The sequence below is a fragment of the Alligator mississippiensis genome, chromosome 4, assembly GCF_030867095.1.
Source record: "Alligator mississippiensis isolate rAllMis1 chromosome 4, rAllMis1, whole genome shotgun sequence".
Lineage (NCBI taxonomy): Eukaryota > Metazoa > Chordata > Crocodylia > Alligatoridae > Alligator > Alligator mississippiensis.
In genome coordinates, this window is record NC_081827.1 from 31144815 (window position 1) to 31171237 (window position 26423).

The 26423-nt window shown below is 42.1% G+C and overlaps 1 protein-coding gene across 4 annotated transcripts in view; it reads left to right on the forward strand.

Moving 5' to 3' along the window:
• The window catches only part of TBC1D22A (TBC1 domain family member 22A), a 432230-nt gene that overhangs the window by 44441 nt on the left and 361366 nt on the right, over positions 1-26423 (forward strand). For all 4 annotated transcript variants that reach the window (XM_019487417.2, XM_059725895.1, XM_059725896.1 and 1 more), the window contains exon 5: positions 22485-22555. In XM_019487417.2, the coding sequence (XP_019342962.1) occupies positions 22485-22555 (71 nt within the window). The remainder of the gene's footprint in view (positions 1-22484; positions 22556-26423) is intronic.

The following is a 26423-nucleotide window of genomic DNA, read 5'->3' on the forward strand; positions in this document are numbered from 1 at the left end:
AAAAAAAAAAATTTTGAAGGAAACAATTAATTTTATTCAACAGATAAGTCATTTTACTGTCTTTTCCCCACCCTTGCTAGACAGTGGATGCCTGTAACAGAGCCAGAGGCTCTTGTTATTTGAAGGCAGAAGCTGCAGCATGGATATCTGCAGGTGGGGGGGGGGGGAGACTGCATGCTATAGATTGGCTGCAGGGGAGTAGGGAGCCAAGGGGCCATGGAATACAAATGCCTATTGCAGGACTAGCAGCTCAATGGTAGGGTAATAGGGCAAAACCTTGCTTGAGCAATAAAGGCACTGGTATGGCAACCAGGGTAACAACAATAAGCAGCCCATTACACCAAAAGAGAGCTGTGCCAAGGCTAGCAAGCCTCCTGACCAGAAGGGGGCAGGGCTTGAGGCATATATGCGCCTAGGGAACGAGCTCAGGAGTGAGGGGGCTGTGGCTGACGTTAACGCCTGAGATCCTGCTGCACCTGGGAGCTGCAAGCAAAGGCTGAAGGCTTGCAGTAAGCTGTGACCCCGGATGAGGACGGTTTCATTGTACAGCTGGTAGGCTTAGAGTTTAGTTATAGCCTGTGGACTTATGGCTTTTGTTTAAGCTTTACACCTGGGGTTTGGATGCGGTTGTAGGGGTGTGTGAGGAAACCACAACGGGGTGCCTTAGGGTGCATTGTGGGTATCCCATAGCAGAGCGCCAGGGGTGCATCAGTGTTTCCAGGCTTAAGCCAAGGGGTTGTAGAGTGGAGAGGAGCTGAAGCCCAACATGGGTGTAAGCCAGACTAGGGTCAGGGGCCTCAAGCTCAAGAGGGCAGAGCCTTAGCCTGGGAGGGGTGAGCGCCAGGGGCCCAGAGGGCGAGAACGAGGTCGGGGCCTGAAGCCCAAGAAGGGCGAGACTAGGGCTGGAGCCTAGAAGCCAGGTCGGGCACTGTGGGAACCAGTGAGGAGAAAGGGGCAGAGGTTGAGAGAACTGGAACTCCCAACAAGGGTGTAGAGGCCTGAAATGGCCTGATATTGGATTGGAGCCAAGTGCCCACTGAAGTCATTAATTGGTAACATCTGTTAAGCATGGTCATGGCTGTAGGGAAGGTTGGAGGCCATGAATAGCTCTAAGACTACAGGTGCCCCAGGGTGAATGGTTGGCTCCGAAGGCCCATCTAACAAGGACAGGTTTGAGACCAGCAGAATCTGGGTGGGACCTGCTGGCAGCTAAAGGCAGTTTTATTTTTCCCTCATAAACTATAATCTGCTTTAGATTGATATAAAAAAAGATCCAGTTTGCAGCATCAGTGGCCCATATCAAATTAGTATGGTTAACATGTATGGCCAGTTAATTAGATAAATAACAAACTCAATTTTAAAGATTGATTTTAGTACTTGACTTTTAGTGAAAGTTATGCTCTGTGTTATCTTGGAAAATTTTGAGAGTAGACTTTTCAGGTACTTTAGGTTCATAATTAAAAATGCTCTTTCTAAAGTGTTTGGCCTGTTCTGGTGCTGGTTTTATTTAACTCTTTAAGTGTCAAATATTTTTTTCTTAGGGTGATCTAATATATTTGCCAGAGAATAAAAAAAAGCCAATAATTTTTTACTTTGTGAGACCAAAGCCTCAAAAGTTACAAGCTTCCCTGTAACGAGAAGCCACTGATACCGTTTATCCTGACTTGGTAGGATTTTGTCTTTCACTTTAGCATCTGTTTATTAGAGGTTTTTAATCTATACGTATGTGTCATACATGTACATGAGGCCTAGAAAGTTCCCAAAATGCAAAAATGTCATGATACATATGAAACAGGGAGTTTTGTGACTAGTACAATCAGTTTCTGATTTTGATTACTTGTATACTGTGCTTGTTTTGCTTATTTATTTTCTGGGCAAATGAACTGGGAGGCCTCTGAAGGCATAACTGTAAAGATGCCCTAAGAATAACACTGGTGATGTAAATGGGCCATTATATATATCAGAAGTTCTTTTTGAACTACTGTAAAGTCTTAAATTGGTTCTTTGTATTTTTATAAATACAATGCGTGTAATAAGGAGAGGTTGGATATATTGTTTGTCATTAGTGCATATGTACTGACAACATGAATACGGGAAATATTCCAAATGAGTTATGTCTGGTTGAAGAGTATGAGATAAACTGTTTTTGACAGTAAGTTAATTTGCTCAAGAGGAATATTTTTGCTAGGGAATGGGAACATCAAAAGTTGTTGTCAGATGTTATCCACTCTACTAGAGAGTCTGTGTATGGAGGGAAGTAATGGTGAATTGGTCCATCTTGGTTTGTAACTTGAAAAAGAGTTTTAGCCTGCAGTCTAATAGATTTGGGGAGAAACCGGGGGGTGGGAACTCAAAAATCAGAAGTAACTTTATGTGAGCATAAATTATTGACATTGCCTTATCTGGTATTTTGGTTCTGTGCCTTAAAGAAAAAAAACAAAAATTCACACAAATGTCATTGGGACACTGCAGTTAAATTGGCAAGGACTAAATACCCATTGTAAAGTTGTTTATATAATTGGACTTCTATTGCCCTAGCTTCTTTACATTCCAAGATCACTGAAACAGTTTGTTCACCTATATTTGGTAAGCTTTTGCCTGTTATACTTTGAGTAGTTGCCATTTATGCCCCCGCCCTGTAAATTGTCCTAGCCTCCTTGTGTGAAAGCACCAGAAAGTCCTATCTCCTAGGACATGGATAGGCAATGTCTTTTGGACGGAGTGCTGAAAAAACCACAATGTCTACCTTGGAAGGTGCTGGAGTGCTGACATGTTGAAACAGCTGTTTGTAGTCTCTTGGCTGCAGCCAGCCCACGGAGCCTGATATGCTTGCAGCAGGGCTTGCAGCCTCCCAGCTGCCTGCTGGGAGCAGCCTGGGCTCCGTAGCTGGCAGCAGCTGCTTAGAGCCCGGGCTGGCCATGGTGCGCCATGCTCGGCATCTGTGTGGGGGGTTGCTGACCCCTGTCCTAGGAAATGGAGACTTTTGGAGGTAGAATACAAAAGGCCTTTGGCTGGTAGATTTGCCAGATACACCAACCTTCTAAGTGCTTCTGCACCTCACATGAAAGAAACACTTTCTCTTTCAGCCCCTGGTTGCTATATATATCTTGTCTACTGCAAAAGATTATAGAATCATAGGGTTGCAAGGAATATCAAGACTTATTTAATTTAGGGATCTCAATCTCTGGCCTGTAGGCCAAATTCAGCCCATAGAGCCATGGCATCCAGTCCACAGGACTCCCCATGGGTTGGGAAATTTGGTAGCAGGGGAGTGTTTGCAATTAATATTGTCACCTGATCCCCACTGCCAAACTCTCAAGCCTCACATAGAGGGTTAGAAGTAGACTACACCTTCCCCCCTCCTTCTATCCTCCCCCCCCCCCAAATGGGGGCAGGCCATGATCCCTTCCTTTTGTGTGGCTGGGTTGGGGCTGGGCCATTCCTCCCCCCCCCCCCAATACTCCACTTGAGGCATAACTAGTGTTGAGTAGTATACTGTAATATCCTGTGTCTTGTAGAAAATAGTCTTGCTAATGTAGTTCCAAGTTTAATTTTCTTTTTTTGCAATTTCATCACATTGCTGGCCCATGTTTTGTTTGTGATCCACCAAAAACTGTAGATCCTTCTCAGCTGTGCTACTGCTTATCCAGTTCTCTCCCATTCCATATTTATGCATTTGATTTTTCTTCTTTAGTTGTTGCACCTTTTTCTGCATTGAATTTTTTTGTCTGTAGTCTAGTTCTCACATTTAGAAGATCCTTTTGAATTTGACCTCTCTCCTCCAAAGTGTTTGCAAGTCCTCTAAGTTGTGTATCGCCTACAGATTTGATAATGAAGCTCTCGGTTCCTGTGCCCGACAGTTAATGATCTGTTAACCAGAACCTAACCCAAAGTAGAGCCCTGTGGAACCCCATCTGAAACCACTTTCCATTCTGATATTGATTCATTTATAATTATTCCTTCCTTATGGTTATATCCAACTATCAGTAATTCTACCTAGCGATGTTTCTCTAGTTTACTTCTGAGACTGTCTTGTGCTGTATCACAAACCTGAATAAAGTCAAGTACATTATCTTTTGCATTCTCATCATCGGCCAATATGGTTACCCGATTAAAGAAGGAAATTAAACTGGTTTGGCATGATTTGTTCTTAATAAACCCTTTTCGTCTGTTGCTGACAGTATCTTTCTACACAAAGTATTTTACAAATTGCTTGTTTTATAATTTACTCCAGTAATTTTCCAGGTATTGAAGTTGGATCAGACTGACTTCCTGTTTCTTTCTTGTTTTTTTTTTTTAAATAGCGGGCATTACATTAGTCCTTCTCCTGTCCTCTAGGACCTTGTCTGTCTTCTATAACTTTGCAAATATTATTAGTAATGGCTCCAATTTCTTCAGCAAGTTCCTTCAGCACCTTGGGATGAATTTAGTCAGACCCTGCCAACTTAAATTCGTTCACATTTATCAGCTACACTCTGTCATGCTTTTTACCTATTATGATCCTCAGCTCTTCTTATTTTATATTAATTTTGTTAGCTGTCTGGTCAGTTTTATTTTTTTAGTGACAACTGAGGCAGAATATGCACTGAGAAGCGATTCTTTCTTTGTAGCTTGCCCACACCATTGAGTAATGGGCCCACAGTTTGCCTGGTTTGTCTTTTCTCTCTGATAGATTTTTGGAAACCTTTCTTGTATTTAACATTCCTTGTCAGTTATCTCATTTTTTGCTTATCATTTTGAGATACGTCCCTACAAATTCTTGCTATTCTTTGGTATACATACATCCCCGCCTTTCCTTCCGTTGACTCTGGGCAGTTCTTAACTAGTCTCAAGTCAAAAGAAGTCTTTTGTAGCTACATTGATCTCTAGCAGTTAATTTTTTACTGCTTTTCCATAGCTGCTTGTTTAGCCTCTGGTACTACATTTTATAGGACCTGCCAACCCTCCTTTACTCCTCCTATCCATGGGACCTTATCTACTGTTCGGTTGGAGTCCAGTATCCTAGTTCTTCTTCACGCTTAACAGGGAGCAGTGGAATTTCTGTTACTGGGGGTTTCCAAGAAGAGGTTGGCTAAGCATTGGGCAATGGTCGGAGATCATCTAGGAGTAGCTATAAAGAACAGCAGTTGGAAGCCCAGGAGCCCTATCTCTTGTGTGCACATGCACATGCGGGTAGGTGGGTGGGTGTTTAAAAAGCTTTTATATTGTAGTGTGAGTTTGAGTAAGTGTACCTGACTCTTCTGTTGTGTTGAAAGAATTAGTTTCCAGGGAGTTCAACTGTAGTTTGCCCCCTGTTGACCGGGGGGGGGGGGAATGGAATCAGTTTATATTAAAATCTAGTTTTTAGCTTGTTTAGTGCAAAAAAGCATCCTGGTACCCTGGATTTTTAGTAATATCAGGACATCTTAGAAGCTTTTTTTTAATTGAGTTTCTCATTCAGTTTGTGGAAAAAATGTAAGAAAAATAAGCTTATCTTTTCGTTGAGGACTGCACTGTTTTGGGAATTGAACCACTACAGACTGATCTTTATTCACAATATACTGTAGGATTTATAATCTAAATATAATCCTTTGCCTGGGGGGAGAGGGAGGAGTGGGGAAGGGCAGAATATCTATTGTGGCTGGCTCTGAATATCTTAGTTTATATGCAACAGATTTTTGGAAAACAAGCTGTATCTGTGGCCTCCATTTAAAAAATAGTCACTTGACATTTCATAGATTTCATAGACATTAGGGCTGGAAGGGACCTCGGAAGATCATTGAGTCCAGCCCCCTGCCCAAAGGGCAGGAAGTCAGCTGGGGTCATAGGATCCCAGCAAGATAAGCATCCAGTTTGCTCTTGAAGGTGTTCAATGTAGGCGATTGATCCACCTCCGGTGGCAGGTTGTTCCAGACCTTGGGGGCTCGGACAGTAAAGAAATTCTTCCTTATGTCCAGCCTGAAATGGTCTTGTAGTACTTTATGACCATTCGACCTAGTCGTCATCCCTTGGGGCGCTCTGGTGAACAAACGTTCCCCCAGATACTGGTGGTCACCCCAATAAACTTATAGGTGGCCATCAGACAACCCCTGAGCCTGCGCTTTTCCAGGCTAAAGAACCCATAGCTATCACCCTGTCATCATAGGGTCTGCTTCCCTGATCTCTGATCATGTGCGTGGCTCTTCTCTGGACTCTCTCAAGCTTCTCCACATCCTTTTTGAATTGTGGAGCCCAAAACTGGATGCAGTACTCCAGTTGCGGCCTCACCAAGGCCGAGTACAGGGGGAGAATGACGTACTGGGACTTGCTTGAGAAGCATCTATGGATGCAAGCCAGCGTTTTGGTCACTTTACTAGCTGCAGCATCGCACTGCAGGCTCATGTTCATCTTGTGGTCAATGATGACCCTCAAGTCTCTTTCTTGTATAGTGCTAGCCAGCATAGCACTACCGAGCCTATAAGGATGCTGCGGGTTTTTCTTCCCAAGGTGGAGAACCTTGCATTTATCGGCGTTGAACACCATCAGATTCTCGTCCGCCCACTTGCTGAGCCTGTCCAGGTCAGCCTGGATCACCCACCTGTCTTCTGGTGTGGATGCTTTGCCCCAAAGTTTGGTGTCATCGGTGAACTTGGCCAGTCCGCTTCTGACTCCAGTGTCCACATCATTAATGAAGATGTTGAACAGTATGGGTCCAAGGACAGAGCCTTGTGGGGACCCCACTGGTCACAGGACACCACGATGAGTGACTTCCATCAATTACTACCCTCTGGGTCCGACCCCGGAGCCAATTTTCCAGCCAGTGGATTGTGGAGGACCCAAGACAACAATTGGCCAGTTTCTCCAAGAGGCGATTATGGGAAACCAGATAGAAGGCTTTTTTGAAGTCAATATATATGACATCAATCTCTTCTCCCTTGTCCAGGTGATAGGTCACCTGGTCGTAGAAGGAAATGAGATTGGTCAAGCAAGACCTACCCGCAACAAACCCGTGCTGGCTATCCCTTAAGACGTTGGCGTCAACCAGTCCATTAAGGATGGCCTCTTTAATAAACTTTTCTAAGATCTTCCCCGGGATAGAAGTCAGGTTAATGGGCCTATAGTTAGCCGGATCCACTTTCCTCCCTTTCTTGAAGATAGGCACCACATTGGCCTTCTCCAATCTTTGGGCACTACACGAGAGCGCCAAGAGTTTTTAAAGATCCGCGCTAGAGGCTGGGCTATGATACTCGCCAGCTCCTTGAGTACCCTGGGGTGAAGATTGTCAGGGTCGGCTGACTTGAAGGTATCCAGCTTCTCAAGATGTTCCTTCACGAAGTCAGCATCAATGGAGGGTAGGGGATCACCCTCACCCGGACTTCCCTGTCCTGTAGCGGGCATGGGCGTCCCATGGGACTGATGAAAGACCGACGCAAAGTACCTATTTAATAGGTTGGCTTTTTCCTGGGCGTCAGTTGCCCCATCTGGTTCAGCAGGGGTCCAATGTTGCCCCTGCTTTTCCTCCGGCTCCCCACATATCTGAAAAAGGACTTTTTATTGTCCTTGATGCTCAAAGCTAGTTGGAGTTCATTTGCAGCCTTGGCTGACATTGGGAAACCATTGGTACTATGTCAGAGCCTCAGCATCCATCTGCCCCTTCCACTTTGTATCCAAATCTAAGATGAGGGTTTCTTTTCTTTGTGCTGATGGTGGGGGGAGGGGCTTGCGTTAGATTTGCGTACGTACAGTATGTTAGGTAGATGAGCAGTTTGTTATATTTATTAAATGAACTTCTAACTAAGTTGAGTGCAGAATGTGTAATTTTTTCAAACATTGTAAAAGTGTTTTTGAATGCAAATGAAAACCAAACTTATTTTGTCAATTTCTGTATATTACTTTCTTGTTTAAAGGATTGTTTTTGTCATAGTACTATGTACCAGAAATAGAGATTGAAGTACTGTGTTCATATGCATGCAACTTGTTCAGCTAGCTCCTGCCTCCTACATGCATTTTAAATTCTTGTTCCTGTGGTTAGTGAGTTTTGCAAGCAACTTCCTTATTTCTGCAGCAATTTTCTTAAGTTAAAGCCAAAGTTGTATTTACTAGTGTCTAGTCCTTTTTTAAAGACTGAAGGTTGAGGAAGTCAAAGCAGGCCTTTGCAGCTTGTTTTGAAAGAACTCGCAGCAAGGGGTCTTGTAGGAGATATGCGTGTGCGTGCATACCTATTTTTTGGTTTAATAATTTTGGAACTGCTGCTGGCTGGGCTGTGATATACTACTTTTTTTTTTTCTTTTTTCTTCTGAAAATAGTTGCCATAACTTTTCCATGGTGTAAGCTGGGTCCAGTAACTGAATCAGAAGAACTTTCAAAGCTTTAGCATGTCAGAAATGAGGAGTACACATTCATAACAGTAGTGGGTTAAAGTCTTCTATTTAAGTTTTGCTTGTTGCCTGACTGAACATAAGGATGCAGCACCAGACCTGTCATTAGTTTTAGCTCTAGTCCATTGTGGTCCTGATCAGTGCTAGCCTATCTCATCATCTTGTTCTGCCATATGCTTCCCTGTGCTGGAATGTGAATCTGCTAGTTGCTGTGATGCCTCTGTTAATGGTGGGATTTTATGGTGGCCTCTTTAAGCTGGAACCTATCCATTTTGTAACACTTTGATCATTGTAGGCTTAACTGGTTATACTGAAAAACTTGAGCTATTATTTGTTATGATTTAAAAAAAAAAACCTGGAGCATTGTGGAACTGGAGTAATCATGTTGTTCAGGCCTGTGGTAAATCTGTAAATAACATGGTGATGCAGGGCTAGGAGAGCAGTCAGTTTCTTCTTATTGCTGATATGTACTGTGAACAGTTGGTTGTTAGAAACGTGCCTTGTTATCTTTTGGTAAAATGTATAAATCTCATTTTCTTTCATTTTGTATAAGAAAGAAATGCCATCTACAAATCCTTTCTAGTTAAACTATCAGGAAAAACACAGGATCTGTATAATATCACAGAGTAGTAACCATTTCCTAATTAAATCCTGTATACTATTGGCTATAAAATCAATAATATTGGAAAAAAAATGAATGTGTAATTAGACATTTTTGAAATGCTCTTTTAAAATTGAACGTGAATCGGATGCCCTTTTTCCATAGGAGGGGAACAGTTGTGACTAGAAGATGCTCCATTTAACTTTGTTTACTTACAGATTTTCAAATCCAAAAGTAAATGCCTAGTCTGTATTCTTTATTTACCTACATGCCTTTTGAATTCTAGTTTAGCTCTAATACTTATCTTTTTGTTACTCAAAACAGGAAAAGGTGTTTTTCAAACAATATTTTGTGCTTGTGCAGCTCAACTAATTTTGTTTTAAAATATCAAACTCATAGCCTGCTTAGTTTAAATCTGGGGTTGGCCCAGAGACCAGACCTGGCCCATGGAACTATTGGATCTAGCTTGTGGACATGTAATTTTGGTGGCAGACGCCCTTGCCTGTGGGTATTCGTGACCCCCAGAGGTGTTTTGGGAGCCAAGAAAGGTTTGAGGAGCCAGTCCTGCCAAAAATAAAATGTCCATAACAAGTGCAAGTAAATTTTAACAGCAAATGTAATAATGAAATACAAAGAAATATATGTGAATAAACATTATGGGCAAGGCATATCAAGCAAATGATTAGGATTTATAAACTGTTCATTAATCCAAAGAAATATTATACTTCATAATTAAACAAACTTAATTAAAACACTTGAAAAGTCTTAACGTCTTTGTAAAAGCTTCTAACGGGTGGCCAGCCTGCCAGGGGAAAAAGGACTTCTTACTTACGTGTCAGAACTAAGTTTTAAAAAGCACTAACCAGGTATAATTGCAGGTGGGCAATTCAGCAAGAATTGTAGTTCAAGACTGAAGAGTGAAAATTCCAAAGTGTACCTGGATTTTTATACTCTGCCTGGCTGGGTATCAAAAGCTTCTCTAAAGTAGGCTAAAAAATATGAAAATGTTTCTAATTGGTTCTCCTTTAATTAATATTCATATTCCTGTGCCTTATTCCCTTTTATGCAGTGTCTTAATTAAAACTCTGATTAACTGGTGTAAAACCACTGCATGTACTCAGCAGTGTCTACCCTACCTGTCATTTTGGAACCTTCCTAAAATTATTCTCACTCACCAGTCTCCTGCCTGCTCATTTCCCTATTCGTTTCATCTTAGTCAAACTTTGGTCAAGTGAATGCAAGCAAATGCTACACCATGTTGCTGTTAAGCAGAATAAGGCCTACCGTAAACCACAGTGCTCTCTATGCCAAGTGGGGGGCAAGGGGGGTGGCTAGCACTGACTGCGAGCACCCTTCCTGTGTTGCCACAACCTCTGATTCCTTATTTTTAAAATGTAAGATTTTTGCATTGCTAGACAAAGAAAATGTTAGAAAACTGAAGTGAGTGCTTTCAGGAAGTCTAAGTAAAGTTATTCATGGTTCTTTCCCTTCTCTGTATTCTTCAGTGCATTTTTACATGTGCTCTGGGAGTGTGGGGTGGGGACGGCACTTTAATTAGAGCAGCTCCAAGAGCTGCTCCAATTAAAGCATTGCAGCATTTCAGGTATTGGCGTCTCCGTGCTACAAAATGGCAATGGGGGCACTTGAACTAAAGCTCCTTCGAAGAGCTTTAGTTGAAGCACCTCCACCACCATTTTGAAGCATTGGATGTTGATATATGGGAGGCTGCTAGAGTGTGGTAATGGCTATGCTCTAGTAGACTCGATTAATTGAGTCTGCTCTGATGTGCTGTAATTAGAGTGGGCATCTGCGCTCATGTACAGGCACCCCAAGTGACTGCTGTTTACATCCTGTGATCCCTTTCCATGGGTGTGCCAGACCAACCTTATGGTTTCCAGTAGATATTTATAATTATTCCATAAGACATCCAGGGCTAGTTCATTAAAACCTGTTGATGTCAGTAGAATCACTGCTCACTTATCCAAGCTCTGACCATAACAAGGGGAGATTCAAATGCATGACAGGCATTATGTTTTTTGTACTGAGTTATGAGTAGTTAGATGGGCAGTGTAATATAAGCTTGTTCTTGTACTTTTGGGAGTGTGACAAAGTCAGGCTATAGATCTGTCTCATGCCTTTTTTTCTTAATGGGGTGCTGATAATTAGGAGAATTTTAACTGTTCCTTTAAGTTTGTGTTTAAACGGTAATCATTTAAGGGAATTTGCACTATACCTTAAACCTGTGTCTAAGCTTGCAAAAAAAGTCTTGATCATGCATGAACTGTAGTCTTGGCTCTAAAGATGTAATAGTCCCAATGTCTTGGTAACAAGCAAGTAAAGATGATATGCTCTTCCATGTTTTGTTTTGTTCTTTTGGCTTACACAGGCTGGTCTGGATTTTGTAAAGGCTTTTGACAAGCTCCCTCGTTCTTAAAGGAATTAAACTATATTATGAGATCCATGGGCAGGTCCTCTCGTGGATCTAAAAGATAGGAAAGAAAGGACTGAACTAACTGGTCATCACTCACAGTGGAAGAAAGTAATTTAATTTCCCATATAGATTTTTACTGGAACCTGTGCTGTTCAACAAGTCCATGAGTGACTCTGGTGTACCCGAGCTGGCACCTCTGCACCACCAAACAGCCATCACTTTAGTCACTCTATAATCCTCACCTGCCACAACTTGTTATAACATTGTTGAAACTCCTCACCTGCCACAACTTGTTATAATATTCTTGGAACTAGGAGGCTGCCTCCTGTTTTTTCTCATGTAGCTGTGACCTGCTGTCTTCCATGGGCTACTGGCGGGATCCATCTGTAGGGTCTCTCCACCCCTGCACCCTGCTCCCTTGCCTCCAGTGGACAAATGGAATCTGTGTCTCTTTCTCTTTTTTCTCTTTCCTTTTGGTTACCTTCTACCTTCTTTCTGTTACCTTCAGGGCAACAAATGTATCTCTTTCCCTTTTAAGTAAACAAAATGCAGGAGGGTCCTACCATCTAATTTTTCCCTTTAGTCCTTGGACCCTGAGAAGGAGGGAGTGTTCCCTTCTGTACTGCAGGTTTTTGGCTTGCTTGCATATGCTCTTGGTCCGGTTCCCTCTTTCCACAACCATGTGCGTGGTACTTTTCCTATAGACACTGTGAAGAAGCAACTTTGTGTGTTTGTGGTCCCTTGGCTCCCTTGCCCTCTGTCTCTTCCCCCCCCCCCCGTCCCCCCTCCCGCCCGTGTTCAGCATCCCACTCTTATTCTCCACCCCTGTTTGTTGCCAGGGCAACCCTTCGTGGCAGCTGGAGCTCATTAGCTTGGGCACACCCAGGGTGCTGCCCTGGTGTGTGTGGTGGTGGTAGTTGTTCCTGCCCCGCCCCCCCCTGGGGTGGGGGGGGACACAAAGTTTTATAGGTGATGCAGAATTCTTTTGGACAGTCAAATCTAGAGCTAAATTAAAGACAGATTTTGTAAAAAAGAGAGAGTGAGTGATAAAGTGGCAGGTGAAAGCAAATACTAATCAATCCAAATGGGTCACATGGGGGAAACAATATCCCTAACTATGCATGCTTAAGGTTAGGCTCCAAATTACCTGTCAGATCTCAGGAAAAAAGTCTTGGAGACCTTGTAGAAAGATTTTGAAAACATTGACTCAATGATAGTCAAAAAAGCAAAAAGAACATTAAGCGTCAATAAGAAAGGAATTAAAAAGAAAACAGAAGACATTATTTCTTGGGGTTCGGGAACCCCTGGTATGCATGCCACAGCATGGCATGTGGGACCATTTTGCTTAATGTGTCACAGCCGGCCTGGGCTCTTGGCAGCTGTTGCTGGCACAGAGCCTGGGCTGCTTGCAGCAGGGAGGCTGCAAGCCCTGCTGACGGCAGCCTGGGCTCTGTGGCAGGCAGCAACTTAGAGCCGGGGTCAGCTGTAGCAGGCATCCGGGAGGCTGCAACTGGTGCACTTGGGTCCAGAGCCCTGGCCCAGCTCCATGGCCAGCGGTGGCTACACGTGCACCTCGGGGCACATGGCTGGGAAGGGGCCTAGGGCAGCGCAACCCCAGCCCCTCCCTTGCCATCCTCCTGGAAGTGCATGTGCACCTGCGACTAGCAATGAGTGGGGCTGGGGCTCTGCAGACCTTGCTCTGGCTGTCTGCTGCATCCATGCCACTGGCTGCAATCATCCTGGGCTCTGTGGTGGGTGGCAGAGGCCTGCCCAGAGCCTGAGCTGGCTGTGGCAGGTGGCTTGGAGGATGCAAGCTGCTGCATCGAGGTCTGCAGAGCTCCTGCCCGGCTGCTTGCTGGTGGCAGGTGTGGTGCCAGGGTTGTGTTGTGACAGCCCCTTCCCCACCGTACCACCCCCCCCCCCCCCCCCGGCATACATACAGCCTCCATTGGCCATGGAGCCAGACCAGGGCTCTGGACCCCAGTGCAGTGGTTTGCATCCTGACCGCCCCATGTTGCAAGCAGCCTGGGCTTTGTGGCTAGCAACAGCTATGTGCGCGCCTCAGTATATGGTAGTGCAGCCCTTTCTTCTTCCCCTCTGTCCACTCGGAGGCATGTGTGTCCAAGCCACCAGCAACGGGGATCAGTCCCCTCATGGCTTCTCTGCCGTCTGCCCCTGGTATGCCATGTCAAGGTGCGGGTCGAGGTTAGGGTGTTTTTGGCACTGACCAAAAATGGTGCTAACCCCTGCATTATGTCATTATGTAGATTTATAGTGGGCTTTCACCATGGGTACCACATGCAGTTCTGGTTGCCCCCTCAAAACTTACACATAGGAGCTAGAAAAGAGAGAGAATGGCAACACAAAATGATTAGGGGTTCAGCCTGGCTTGACAAGTTTATGGGGTCATAGGAAAGTAGATATGGACGAACCCTCACAAGGCCATCTAATTCAGCCTGTTGCTCAAGGCAGGAGCACCCCTGACTCAACCATCCCAGTCAAGTGGCTCTCCAGCCTGCTCTTGAAAATTTCCAGGGATGGAGATTCTACAACTTTTCTAGGTGGCCTGTTCCAAGGCTTGATCACCCGCTTAGTCAAAGTTCCTCTTGATTTCCAGCCTTAATTTCTTCTGCTGTAGTTTGAGGTCATTTCCCTCTAGTCCTCTCCCCTCTGGCCACAGAGAAAAGGCTGTCTCCATTTTATTTGTAATTGCCCTTCAGGTATTTGAAGATTGTTATCAAATCTCCCCTCAATCTTACTTCTCCAGACTAAGTAGTCCTAGTCCTTTCAGCCTTTTCTCATAAGTCATATTTCCCAGACCTCCAATCACTGTTGTTGCTCTCTGTTGGATGCTTTCCAATCTGTTCAAATCTTTTTTTTTTTAATGGATGATAGGATTGTCAAGGGCTATTAAACACAAGAGTTAGAGATAAAAACCTGCTGCTGGTGACTAGAAGGGCATGACAGCAGATGGATCACTCGGTACATGGTCTGTTTCTTATATTCTTCCTCTACTAAACACCTGCTGTTTGCTACTGTCAGGGACAGGATACTGAGCTTGGCAGACTTTGGTCAAACCCAGTATGGCTTTGCTTAAGTTCTTGCTGGAGAATAATAGTGCATTTTTATCACCTTCATAGCCTTTGGACATCAGTGTGCAGGAAAACTTAACTTAAACTAGGGGTTATTTTCTATTTGTAACAGGTTTAAGCATGCTGTTTCTAACTGAAATCCATGTGACTTCAGTTCATAAATCACTTTTGAAAAGCATAAAGTGAAGAGTTTTTGCAGCGGCTGTATACACATGTTTAGATGATCTTGGAGAATTCTCCTAGGTTTGTTTTTCCCAGTAAAAATAATTACTTGGTGAGCCCTGTATAGATGTTTGAGCTGAACAGTGGTGAGTCTGTGGTGCTGACACTGGCCTGTCAGGGGGCCTTAGATCATCAAGTGCTGAAGCCCAGGCAGGGACTGCGGGGTTTGCCTGGTCAACAATGGGTGCGGTAGGGAGGGGGCAAAGCAGGGAACAGTTAGCTGTAGCTGAAAAAGCTGGGAGCATAGCAGACTGCCTAAGTGGTTTGGTGTTAAGCTGTTCCAGCCTGAAGCACTCAAGGGGGCTTATTTTGCTCCCTGCATAGCTGGGATTTGATGCAGTGTCATTGGACCCCAGAGAGAACAGGGAACAGGGCTTGCTGCGATTCTGGAGGACCGCTTTGTGAATAGGTACTTGTGCAGATGTTTGGTCTCCCTGGAACCATTTCACTGGGGCTGCTGCCAAGTTATTTTTCTCCCAGAGTAGCCATTTTTGCTCTGGGAGAAAAAATCATGAATGTCTATGCACTCCTGCTTTCTCCTGGGAGAGCAGCAACCCCACAGGAGAAACTAAAGGTTTGTACATAACCAATGTTTATAGCAAGAGTTCTTCTGTTTTGAAGTCTAAGACTTAACATTTGGGTATTTTCATTTAAAGTGTGCTTAGCATGTCTTGGAACTTTTTTGTCTATTAAAGTGAGATTTGAATATTTGAATGCTAAATACCCATGCCAATATGGGTTTTTAAGGAGACGTTTTAAATTAAAAACTCTTTTTCAGTATTTAATATTATAGATTCTAGGGTAACATACTGTTTACTTTTTAATACTTTGCTTAGGAATGAGAAACAGCTGATTTGTTGAAGTTTTCTTAATGTTTGTATTTATTGTAGCTACTGTACTCGGTTACATAGTTTTTGCATGTAGTATATAGTGGTAAAAACTTACAGTGAGTATTTAGTAAATGTTTGCAAGAAAAATCCTTAAACACATGCATACAATCAGTGTTTTTTTCAAATACAGTGCTAATATACAAACAAATTAGAACAGATAAATAATGCATATTCATAAATATTTTATAATAACTAGTGGTGTGGCAGGAAGCTCAGGTAGGGATAACTTGATTCTTTTATTTGAAGTGTTAGAGCCTTCATTCTTCATAAACTAACCCTGGAGCTCATAAATTTCTGAAAATGGCCATCATAGGTGTTGTTTTGTTTTCTTAAGGGATTTTGTTTTTTGTTTTTTAATTTTGTGTAATAGATTATGCCAGGACTATCCAACTTCCAAGTAAGTAGCCAGGGGCTACACTGTGCAGGCTGCACCAACACAAACCATAGGGCCCCTAGGCAACTCACCGCACAGATACACCTTGCTGTCCCCCACCTTCCTGCTGCACTGCACTGCACTACAGCCCCGTTGGCTGCACCATGTCACCTTACCCCCTGAGCTGGAGGCAGGGAGTGGGAGCCAAAGGAGGAATGGGAAGCTGAGAGACCATAGATGTTGCTGCATCTAGAGCAGGGGTGGGCAATTATTTCGGGCGGAGGGCTACTTACTGAGTTTTGGCAAGCAATTGAGAGCCATATGACAGGCAGCCAGGGGCAGATAAATATTAATTTTCTAAATTTTTTAGGGGTCCTGCGGGCCGGATGGAATGGCCTGGTGGGCTGCATCTGGCCCACGGGCTGCACTTTGCCCACCCTTGATCTAGAGCAATTGGAGGGGTGACAGCTACATATGAGCCTGAGGGCTGCAAATCAACTGCTTGTGGGCCCTGTGCAACCCATGGGCAACCGGTTGGACAGCACTGAACTATGTCAGACAAACTTTTGAAGCAGTTTCTAATGTCACAGTTTTGCTTTGCCTCCTGGGCATGAAGCCTCAGATAGTGCTATTGGCTTTACTTCTTGGTGTTTGGTTGTTCATCTAGTCTTGGATAAATTTAAAACCTCCTGCAACTGAATATTGAAATTTGTGATTTATTACTCCATTGGGCCGTCATTATCAATATTGTAATACGTTCCAGTAGCTGCTGCTGTTGGTGCACGCTCAAGGGTTAAAATATTGAAGTTGTATCTGACCCTTTTTTTTTTTTTGTTCAGAATTACATATATGAATCAAACTAATTGTCCCCACTGCTGTTAGAAAATATTACTGAGCTTGCTTTTAACATTGCTAGGGCTACAAATGTAATGCATAAATTTATATTCACTCAGTTGCATTAGAGTCAGTATTTTTTTAAATGCCGTATTAAATTACATCTCACTCAAATCTCAGAGCTTCTTGCAGTCTTGGCAGTGATGACTTTGTGTGAAGGCTTTAGACTCATTGAGTTGCAAGCAGGTTAAACTGTGTTGTGTTGTTGTGTTTGCAGCCAGATGTCAGGAAAGGCATTCCTTTCATACCAAATTAGATGAGGATCGCCATGTTCTGGAGTTCTCCTTTTCTCCCTTCCACCCACCCCAATTCCTGCAAGAAGGCTTGAGGGATGCCATTTTGTGCCTTTCCAAACAGTTGTGTTTCTTTCAATTTATTTTACCCCTGTCTACCACTGATGACTCACAACTCTTTGAAACCTCCCCAGTCAATATTCTGCCCCTTACATCCTCATTGAAACTGTCCTGGACAAAGTCTGCTCTTGATCAAATCTCAAATTCTGTATTTTGGCTTCACTATTGCTTATGACACAGATCAGAGCATCCTGAGATCTTGTTTTCTCTTGGCTCTTATTTCAGTGTCTTCATATATTCTTATCTTTATGGTTCTCTCTTGGTCATTCCATGCTGTTTTTTTCTCTTCTGTGTGAGGGTTCCTTAGTGCTTGATATTTGAGGGTGTGAGAGATGGGGGGAGCACATTCCTTTCTCCACCATGGGGTTTGATTTCTGGGAAACTCTCTCATAACATCAGCTGTCAGCTTATAGTAACTTTTCAGGTCTGTGTTTGGAGTTTTGTCTCTGTTTGTCCAGCGACAGGTTCTAACAATTGCTCTTAAACACTTCTTTTCTGATATTGGACAGGATTGAAATTGAGCTTTATCTAAGTATCTAGGCAGTACTCAAATCCTGCTACTTTGTTTTTGTATAGGCAGCTAAATCACACCCAGCCCTTGTGATATGTTGTCTACTTCTGACTTCCTTGATAACAATATCTCCTTCCTCCAGTCTTTATGATGTGCTCGAGAGGTCCTTCCCCACTCTGAGCCTGACTCCCTTCTTTTATACTATTCCATGCAGGCCTGGCATTTGCTTCAAGGATACCAGGGCAGAGCCAACCCAGCAGCTCTTTAATCCCTTCCTCAGCAGGGGCTAGCCAGTCCACACCATCACAGTGAAGATAGGATGGAGAATCAGGTGGAGAGTTTCTGAGGTTACCCTTAGATATGAGAGAGCAAGAGAGCATTTGTGTGCCAACTCTGCCTACGGATAATTTACAAGCAATATTGAACTGTTACATTTTTTCAGAGATAAAGCGATTGTCTTTAATTTATATAATCACGTTATTTCTTTAATACTTTGTAATGCAATAAAACACTTTTAATTGAGATATATCATTATATCTAGGTGTATTAGCCTGTGTTGTGGAAAGTATGGGGAAAATGTATGCTATTTTTGTATCTAGTTCATGTATATCAATTCTGTTTAAAAAAGGCATTTAACATAACTTCCTTAAATCTTATATGTTAATTTATAATTTTATTATTTCCTGCTTCTCCAGCATATGGCTAAAACTGTATGGGTCATATTGTAAAATAGTAAAATAGATGATTAAACTAGTCATCTATTCTTAATATAAAAAAGGTTTACAATGTCAAATTTCTACAGAACAAAATTACTATTTTGGAATAGATCTTTTAAAAAGAAAATGTAGAAAGTGAATAGGTGCCATAAGTAGTACTTTTTTTCCCCTTTAAATTAATATCTGTCTTTAGTTTATTGGGAAGTATAGTGAGCATATTGATGTCTAGCAGCAGCCTGGATGTCTGTTTACAAAATCAACCAAGGCAATGCTGTGTAGGCAGAAGAGAGAAGCTTTCTTTGCAACACATCATCAGTACAAGCTTTTGGTTGGGAGAAGTTGTCTTAGCAAGATAAAGTGTATGCAAATTTATAAAAAAAATATGCGTAACTTACTGTTTAGATTTTAGCTGTCTAAAATTGCAGTATCATCATGGTCTTTTCGGTTAATGGTAGGAACAGTCCACCATGGCTGAAATAATTTATTAAATGGCATTAAATCAAAAGTAATTATAAGAAGGCAAGGTTTACATATTTTTAGTGGACAGGATGTAATGAACACTCTTTCCCCCTCCCTCCAATTTTTAAAATTTAAAAGGCCAAAGTGGAATTATAAAGAGGTAATTTGGTTTGAACTTTGTGATAATTTCTGTTTTAATTTTTTACTAATAGGATTCTTCACAGATACTTTATATAAGTCTGTCCCTTTTTAGTGCTTGTTGTGGTTTTTGTTAGGGTGGATTTGATTTAAAGCAAAATGGTTTAAATCACAATTTAAATCACTGGGCAGGAAGCCTTGATTTAATCATTGTTTTCTACACTTGTGCATTCTTGTTGTTTGATATCCTTTATTTGTTTAACTTCTTGAAACTTTGCACTTTGAAAGAGGTAAGGGCTTGACTGTGTACACAAACTTGCAGAGAGACAATAGGCTGGTGGGTAGGTAATCGGGTCTGTTATTTCTCATCTCCAGGTAGTGCTATTAACAAAGATGTTATCTCTGGAGCTGACGGACTCTCCCTATGCCTGAAGACAGGCATTTGTGCTCGAAAGCTTGCACATTTTTTTTCCCCCAACTATTTATTTGGTCTAATAATATATATCACATCTACTCAAAGCACCTTGTCTGTCTGTGATCTCTGGAAACATAAATCCACAGTTTAAGCACTGAAACTTAAGCATCACAGAGATGCTTAATGGGATCTTCTAGACTGAGCACTGAGTCCCACTGGATAGAGTGGTTTTCTTTAATCTTTACTAAACTATAGAGGGACCTCTTGGACCCCCATAAGATTGGGCCCCTAATATAGTCCATGGCCTGTTGTGAACTATTTATAAACTTCTAAAAAAGGTTACATGAATATATTTTTTCAAATATACTATATAATGAAAAACTATAATCCCTATTCCATGATGATATCTTTTTCCCTTAACATACCTTAATTTAAAACCATCTTTATATATTTCTTTTTTTAAAAAAGCATCTTAACAAAAAAATAAAAAATAGAATAAAATAAAAATTCTGATTTAAATAAATCTGAGTTTTGGAGTGTTTTTTTTTTTTTTTTTAAATAATTGATTTTTATCCACCCTGTTTTTGTGTTAAGCTGAAGTTGTTCACTTCCATAGATGGTCCTACTTATCTGCCATGCTTTGGGATTCTATGCCATATACCAGACTTTTCTGACTACCATCTGAGGGCAGGGGATGACATTTCATTTTGGTAATGTGAAGAAGGAATTAAATACTACAGTGAGTAGGTGGAAGGACTGGAAGAGGCTGGGGAGGGGGGCTGGAAAGAAGATAAGGTGGGCAGCAAAAGAGGCCTGAATTTGTAGGAGGAAGGGTGTAAGTGAATTTGAGTCATGGTGGGAGCTAAGCAGAAGGTTGTGGACTTTAGGGAATTTGATTACTAGAAAGAGCAGGTTTTAAATTTATTCCTCTTTTGTGTAACTGTCCACGAATCTTGATGTAGTAGTAGACAGGGTCATTTTATGATTACTTTCATGTGTTTTTGAATACATCCCTGAAAGTTTGTTACCCCCCTCAAATGATCTTTACAGAACATTATGTAGTACAGAAGTGAGGGAGGTATAATTGGGTCTTGAAAAATCATCTGGCCAACAATCAATACCATATTTCTCCTTCAACTGAACGGACTTGTTTACCAGAATCTATGGAGTCATTTAACCTATTTTAAAAACTATACTTCTTGCCCTTATGAAGGCAAACAGTGCATTCAAAATATGAAGTTAATATAGGGTTGTAGACCGGAATGAGAATTTATTCCTTGGTAGTTTCTATACAAACATATAGAAAAAGATTGTCTACCCAGAAGGGTTTAACGTCCAATTTATGCAAGACTCCTATAAAGAAATCCCTCCCCATCCAAGGGTTGGAACAGATGAGGAAGGACCAGACAATTTTCAAAGAGACTTTTATAGTCTTAGAACATCAAGGCTGTGTAGCTCAATAGATTTTTTTTTTTTTTTTTTTTTAATGGAACTATGCCTGCTTATTTTACATAAGGATTTGGCCTCTGTGCACAATTTAATGATTTCAAGTAAAGCTCTGTATTTGTTATTTATTAATAATAAAAGACAAAAATCCCCTATAGGCCAGCAGCCATTAAAATTATCAAGTCTCTGCTGCTAATCTGGCCATCTGGTACCTTGTGCTAGGTCTCTAGATCATTCAGAGACTGAAGCTGGTACCACAAGTTGCGAACTACTTTTTTAGTGAAATTGGATGATGGATAAAAGTGTAGATCAACTAGCCAGGATTTTAATGAATCCAGTTTCTACAGTACCATATGACTGGCAAATAGAAAACCCATTGCCTACAGTTGAGAAGTCAGTTGTGGGGGAAAAAGGTGTTCTGAGTAAGTCCAGTGATTTGACCTCAACAGTATGGAATAGCTTTTAATTATTCCTTCTTTCAAAATTTATTCTAAAGGCATGGTGGTGGTGTGGATAAAATATAGCACAGGTTTGCCAAAGGTAATATCAGGCTACTAGCGAATTGTCCATCAAGAATGATTGGGGGGAAAGGGGTGGTGGGCGGGGGTGGAGCCCCACCACCCTGCGCCACTGCTGCCCTGGGCGGGGAAGCTTACACCATGCTGCTGCCACTCTGCATCCAGCTGCATGCCACCCCCCCGCCCGGCTCCGCATCCAGCGGACTAAGCCCTTTGTGTAGATATAGGCTTCAGTAGTGCAGAGAGACCCGGTGGTTACAGTGGATTATAAACAGAAAATGAGTCAACAGCATACTCCTGTTGGAACAATGGTCACAAACTGACAGAGTAGATTTAGTCTAGATATCAGGAAGAACTTCTTCACAGCAAGGGTGGCCAAAATTTGGAATGGGCTCCCAAGGGAGGTGGTGCTCTTTCCTACCTTATCTGTGAGGTCCCTTCCGACCCTAGCATCTATGAATCTTGTTGCCAAAAAAAGCCAAGGGTATACTGGGTTGTGTTAACAGGAGAATTGCTTCCAAATTGATGGAAGTGATCCTTCTGCTCTGTTCAGTGCTAGTAAGGCCTCACTTGGAGTACTGGGCCCAGTTTTGGGACCCATGCTTCAAGAAGGATGTTGGACTGGTTTGAAAAGAATTCTACACGGTGTGACAAAAATGATTTTTGGTTTGGGAAGCATGACTTGGGTTCTTTAGTTTGGAGAGTAGAAGACTGAGCAAATATTTGATAAGTTTTCAAATACTTGATGAATAATTTATAGAAAGAATGGCGATTAGCTTTATCTCTGTGGCCGTAGGAGACAGGACAAGGAGAAATAGCTTCAGACTGTAACAGAGGAAATTTTAGGTGGCAGATAAAGAAGACCTTTTCTGATTATGAGGGTGGCCAAGCATTGGAACAGACTACCTAAAGAAGTTGTGGCATCTCTTATCTCTGGATGTTTTCAAAAGCAGGTTGGATAGGTTTTGACTGGGCTGGTTTAGTTGTGTGTTCGTGCCCTGCTTTCCTATGATCCTTATTTATATCTATTAGTAAATATTCATTGACAGTATCTTATTTTCTTCTCATGAAATGCTTTTTCTTTAACAGAAGAGTTACGAAAGTTGAGTTGGTCTGGAATTCCCAAACAAGTTCGTCCAATCACATGGAAGCTCCTCTCAGTAAGTGTTCTGCTTATGTGTAGCAATAATAGCTTTCTTTTAATAGTTCAGCACTGGTATTCCAAAGTACTGTGTTCTCTGCTGTTAAAGCTCAGTAACAAGTTAATCCTATTCTTCGTTCTTTTTCAAGCTTAGTTTATCACATGTGAAAGAAAAATTGGGAATAAGTACTTTAAAATGAAGACACAGTTTTCCTTATTAATGTTGGCATTAAAAATCATATTAGTGCCCTTCAAGAAGAGAAATTTCTTTCAATTGCAAGAATGTCTGATAGCAACATTTTAACTAGAAAGTCTGTCATTTGTAAATATTTGTGTTTTTTTTTTTTTTTTTAACTATTGTCTGTTTTTGAACACTATGGGGGAAAAAGTTAAAAAGCCACTTGACTGAAAGAAACCAAATTGCTTATATTGTGCATACTCTAGAGAATGTGGAAGAGACTTTATCAGCAAATCTTCCTGCATTTAAGCACTGTTTAATATTCTGAACTATGCACACAACAGTTTAGCACTATTGAATTTTTCAGAGAAAGCTTAGACAGCTTTCCTTTTTTTAGAACAAATCAACAGGGAATACTAAGTGTTTACTTCAGATTGGGCCTGATTTTCAATGTTTGGAAGAGTATGTCTCTTGTTAATGAGTTCTAATAAATTTGCAGCTTGGTGCTTTCTAATCTTAAAATGCAGATGCAGCTTTTAATTGCGAGTATTTAGGTATTCTCTTACAATTAAAATTAAGCATGCATTATTCTTTTTTCAGTTTTTAAAAATTTCAGTTTCATCTTTGAGCTGGGTAATGGAGGAAATGTAAACTTTTTTTTTTTTTTTTTTTACTTTTGAGGATATGTCTGCATTGAGGCACTCAGGAAAGTTGGTTTGAATTAAGTAAATTTTGAATTTCATGTGAATTTAGATCTTTGTGTGAATACTCTAATTCAGAACTAAAGTAGCCATACTTTGCTTCTAACTGAATTTCCGTGGCAGATGCTAAAGCTAGCTAAGGTGACTTTTGTTCTGATTTGAGTATCTACAAAGGGATATAATGCTTTTTAAATTCACACCTTCAGTTAATTTATCTTAACTTTCCTGTTAACTTTCTTTGTGTTAAAAAAATATATATATAAAAAAAAAAGTCATAAATGACTTGTAAAACTCCTCTATCTCACTGACCATACAAATTAAGACCAATTTCTTTTTGAACAGCCCTTGTACTTGACTCCCTCCTTGTATTAAGTTTTTGGGTGGTGGGAACTTTTAAAAACTATTTGTCGACTTCTAATAGCAAGGTAAAATTTGCTTGTGTTCCATTTCTTTGAATAGGTGTTAAAAAGGTGGTTTTGAAGATGGCCAGACTTACTTTCCTTGAGAGAGGGGTGGAATTTCAGCATTCATGCTGAGGCTGGCTTTTTGGAGTAGGACTTTGTGGCATCCATTTCAGTAGGCTATCCCAGGTGGTAACTGTGCTGAAGCAGGGCATGCACAGGACCTAATGTTTTGCACCTGCCTAGATTTTGGGGCTCTGACTATCAGGGATGTTGTCAAGAAACTGTATCATTGTTAGACCTACTACTTTGTAGAGGTGCAGATGTCTGTCTTCCATTGCCCTGGGTGGAATGATGGATCGGTTAGGCTGTTTCCCCAGAGACCTGAATCCAGTAGGTCTCTCCAAAAATGCTGGGAGTAATTTCCATGGACTTTGATGGTTACTCTGGCCTGGTTGATCTATGGAATATCATACTGACCCTGGTCATAGACGTGGTGGCACTCAGGCATCCATTCCCACCGCTGCAGCGGCTCAGGGTTCCCCTGGTGTATGGAGTTGTAGTAGGATAACTGCAGCTGAAGTAGGCACCTGGAGTGCTACTCAACCTGTGCTGAAACCAACCAGTTGCAGTATAGGTTTTTTTTTTTCCTGTTTTTTTTAAGGACTATGATGTGTCACTGGCATAGAAACTTTTCTCCACTGGTATTACATCTACAAAGTGTTATTTAGCAGAACTGTTTTAAGTGGTGAATGGCCTGTTAATTCAGCTCATCTGCCTGGAAATGGAGTGTTCTTCAGCTGGCTGTGACAAACTTGCCACCTGCTTTGCAGATCTTGTGGCCTTGGTTGATTTATCATTGCTTGGAGACTGACAGGAAATTGTGACCTACTTACCTTACTCAATCCCTCACTGGCCTTTGATAAAGTTGACAACGAGGGACTGATAAACGGCGGATATTCATGGGACAGCTCTAAACAGTTCCACACATTTCTAGCAGGGAAGACCCCTTTCCTGTGGGGTTCTCCAGGGCTCCATATTGCCACCCTTCCTGTACAGTTGGTATGAGGTGGCTGGGTGAGATTGTGCAGAGATATGGAGTGAGGTGCCTTCAGTATGCTGGTGACACTCAGTTCAGCTTCTCCTTGTCTTCTGACCCTGGTGCAGCAGTCTAAGTCCCTTCCTAGTGTCTGGCTGCAGTTGGGGACTGCATGTGGGGTGAACCAATTGAAATCGGAACTAGACAAGGGAGATGATGTGGGGTGGAGAAACACATCACTTGGCATTAGAATGTCTGCCATTGGTAGGGTTCTGCCTCCACTTAACACAGGTTTGCAGACTTGTGGTGTGCCTGGAGCCTCTGCTGCACTTGAATCTTTAGGTAGCAGCCATGGGTAGCAGTACTTTTCACCAACTGCAGCCTGGTGAGACGCTGGTGACTGTTTCTTTAGGACTCTGATCTGTTCACAATCATCTATGCTTTCATAATCTCAAGGCTAGACTACTGCAATGCTGTACTCCAGGAAACTGATGACATCCAGATGCTTCTGGAACTCCTGAAGGTAAGAACTGACAACCCCTGTCAGCGGCGGCCTGAGTCTCACCCAGCTGTCGGGGACAAGCTGGGATGGACATAAGTTCAGTTCACAGCCAGTCACACTCGTTCCTCCAAGTACAACCTCTGCATCAGCAGGTGACATCAATTTCTGTGTAGGGCTGCCCTTGAAAATTGTCTGGAAGCTGCATGTGGTACAGAACATGGTGCAGCGGTGGAGGCCTGCTTTATGATGAGAGATTCAGTTGTCAGGAACACATAACTTATGCAGGCTCTGGAGCACAGGTCCCAGATCGCTTTCTAGGTAGAATTCAAGGAGTTGGTTTTGACCAATAAGGCCCCAAATGGTCTGGGTTTTATGTACCTACGGGAACATCTTCTCCCATATGTCCCTGTGCGGTCACTAAGACTGAAAATGATTTCCTACAGGTGCCACCAGTAGGCAAGTCTGTTTGGCAAAAGACACATGGGAGGTTATTCTTGCACCATGAAGTGGCAAAACAACTGCAAAGATATATTCCAGATTAAATGTGAAACATCTTTGTGGCTGTTAATGGATGGTGCTTTAAATTGAACATGTGACAGGAGAGGCAGTGGGCAACAACTTAAAACTGGCAGGCAAGCTTAAGACTTGTTAGCTCCCCTGTCCAACACCTGTAAATCCACGTGTGGGATATGTCAGTGCTGAGCTGCACCACATATGCTTTTAACTTCCCAGGCCGAGGAAGGCTGGGATCATAATCCTTGGCTCTGTGTGCACTGGCAATTTGAAAGGGCACTGCAGGAAGTGGCATTGGGGACCAGCCCCTGATGCTGGGATCCCTGTGCTGACAATTTTGTGATTGGGCTCTGTCAGATTTTATCCTTGATCCCTGAAATTTTGCTGCCTGCCATGCATGTGTGGCATGGCTGGACAAACAATGTTTGGGATTCGGGATCCAATCTTAATGCACCATTAAATTAACATCTGTCAGCACCCTAAATTGCCACCCTGCCCTACCTTCTTCCTGATTTCGGACTAATATGGCTAACTGCCTTTGTGGTTGGAATAT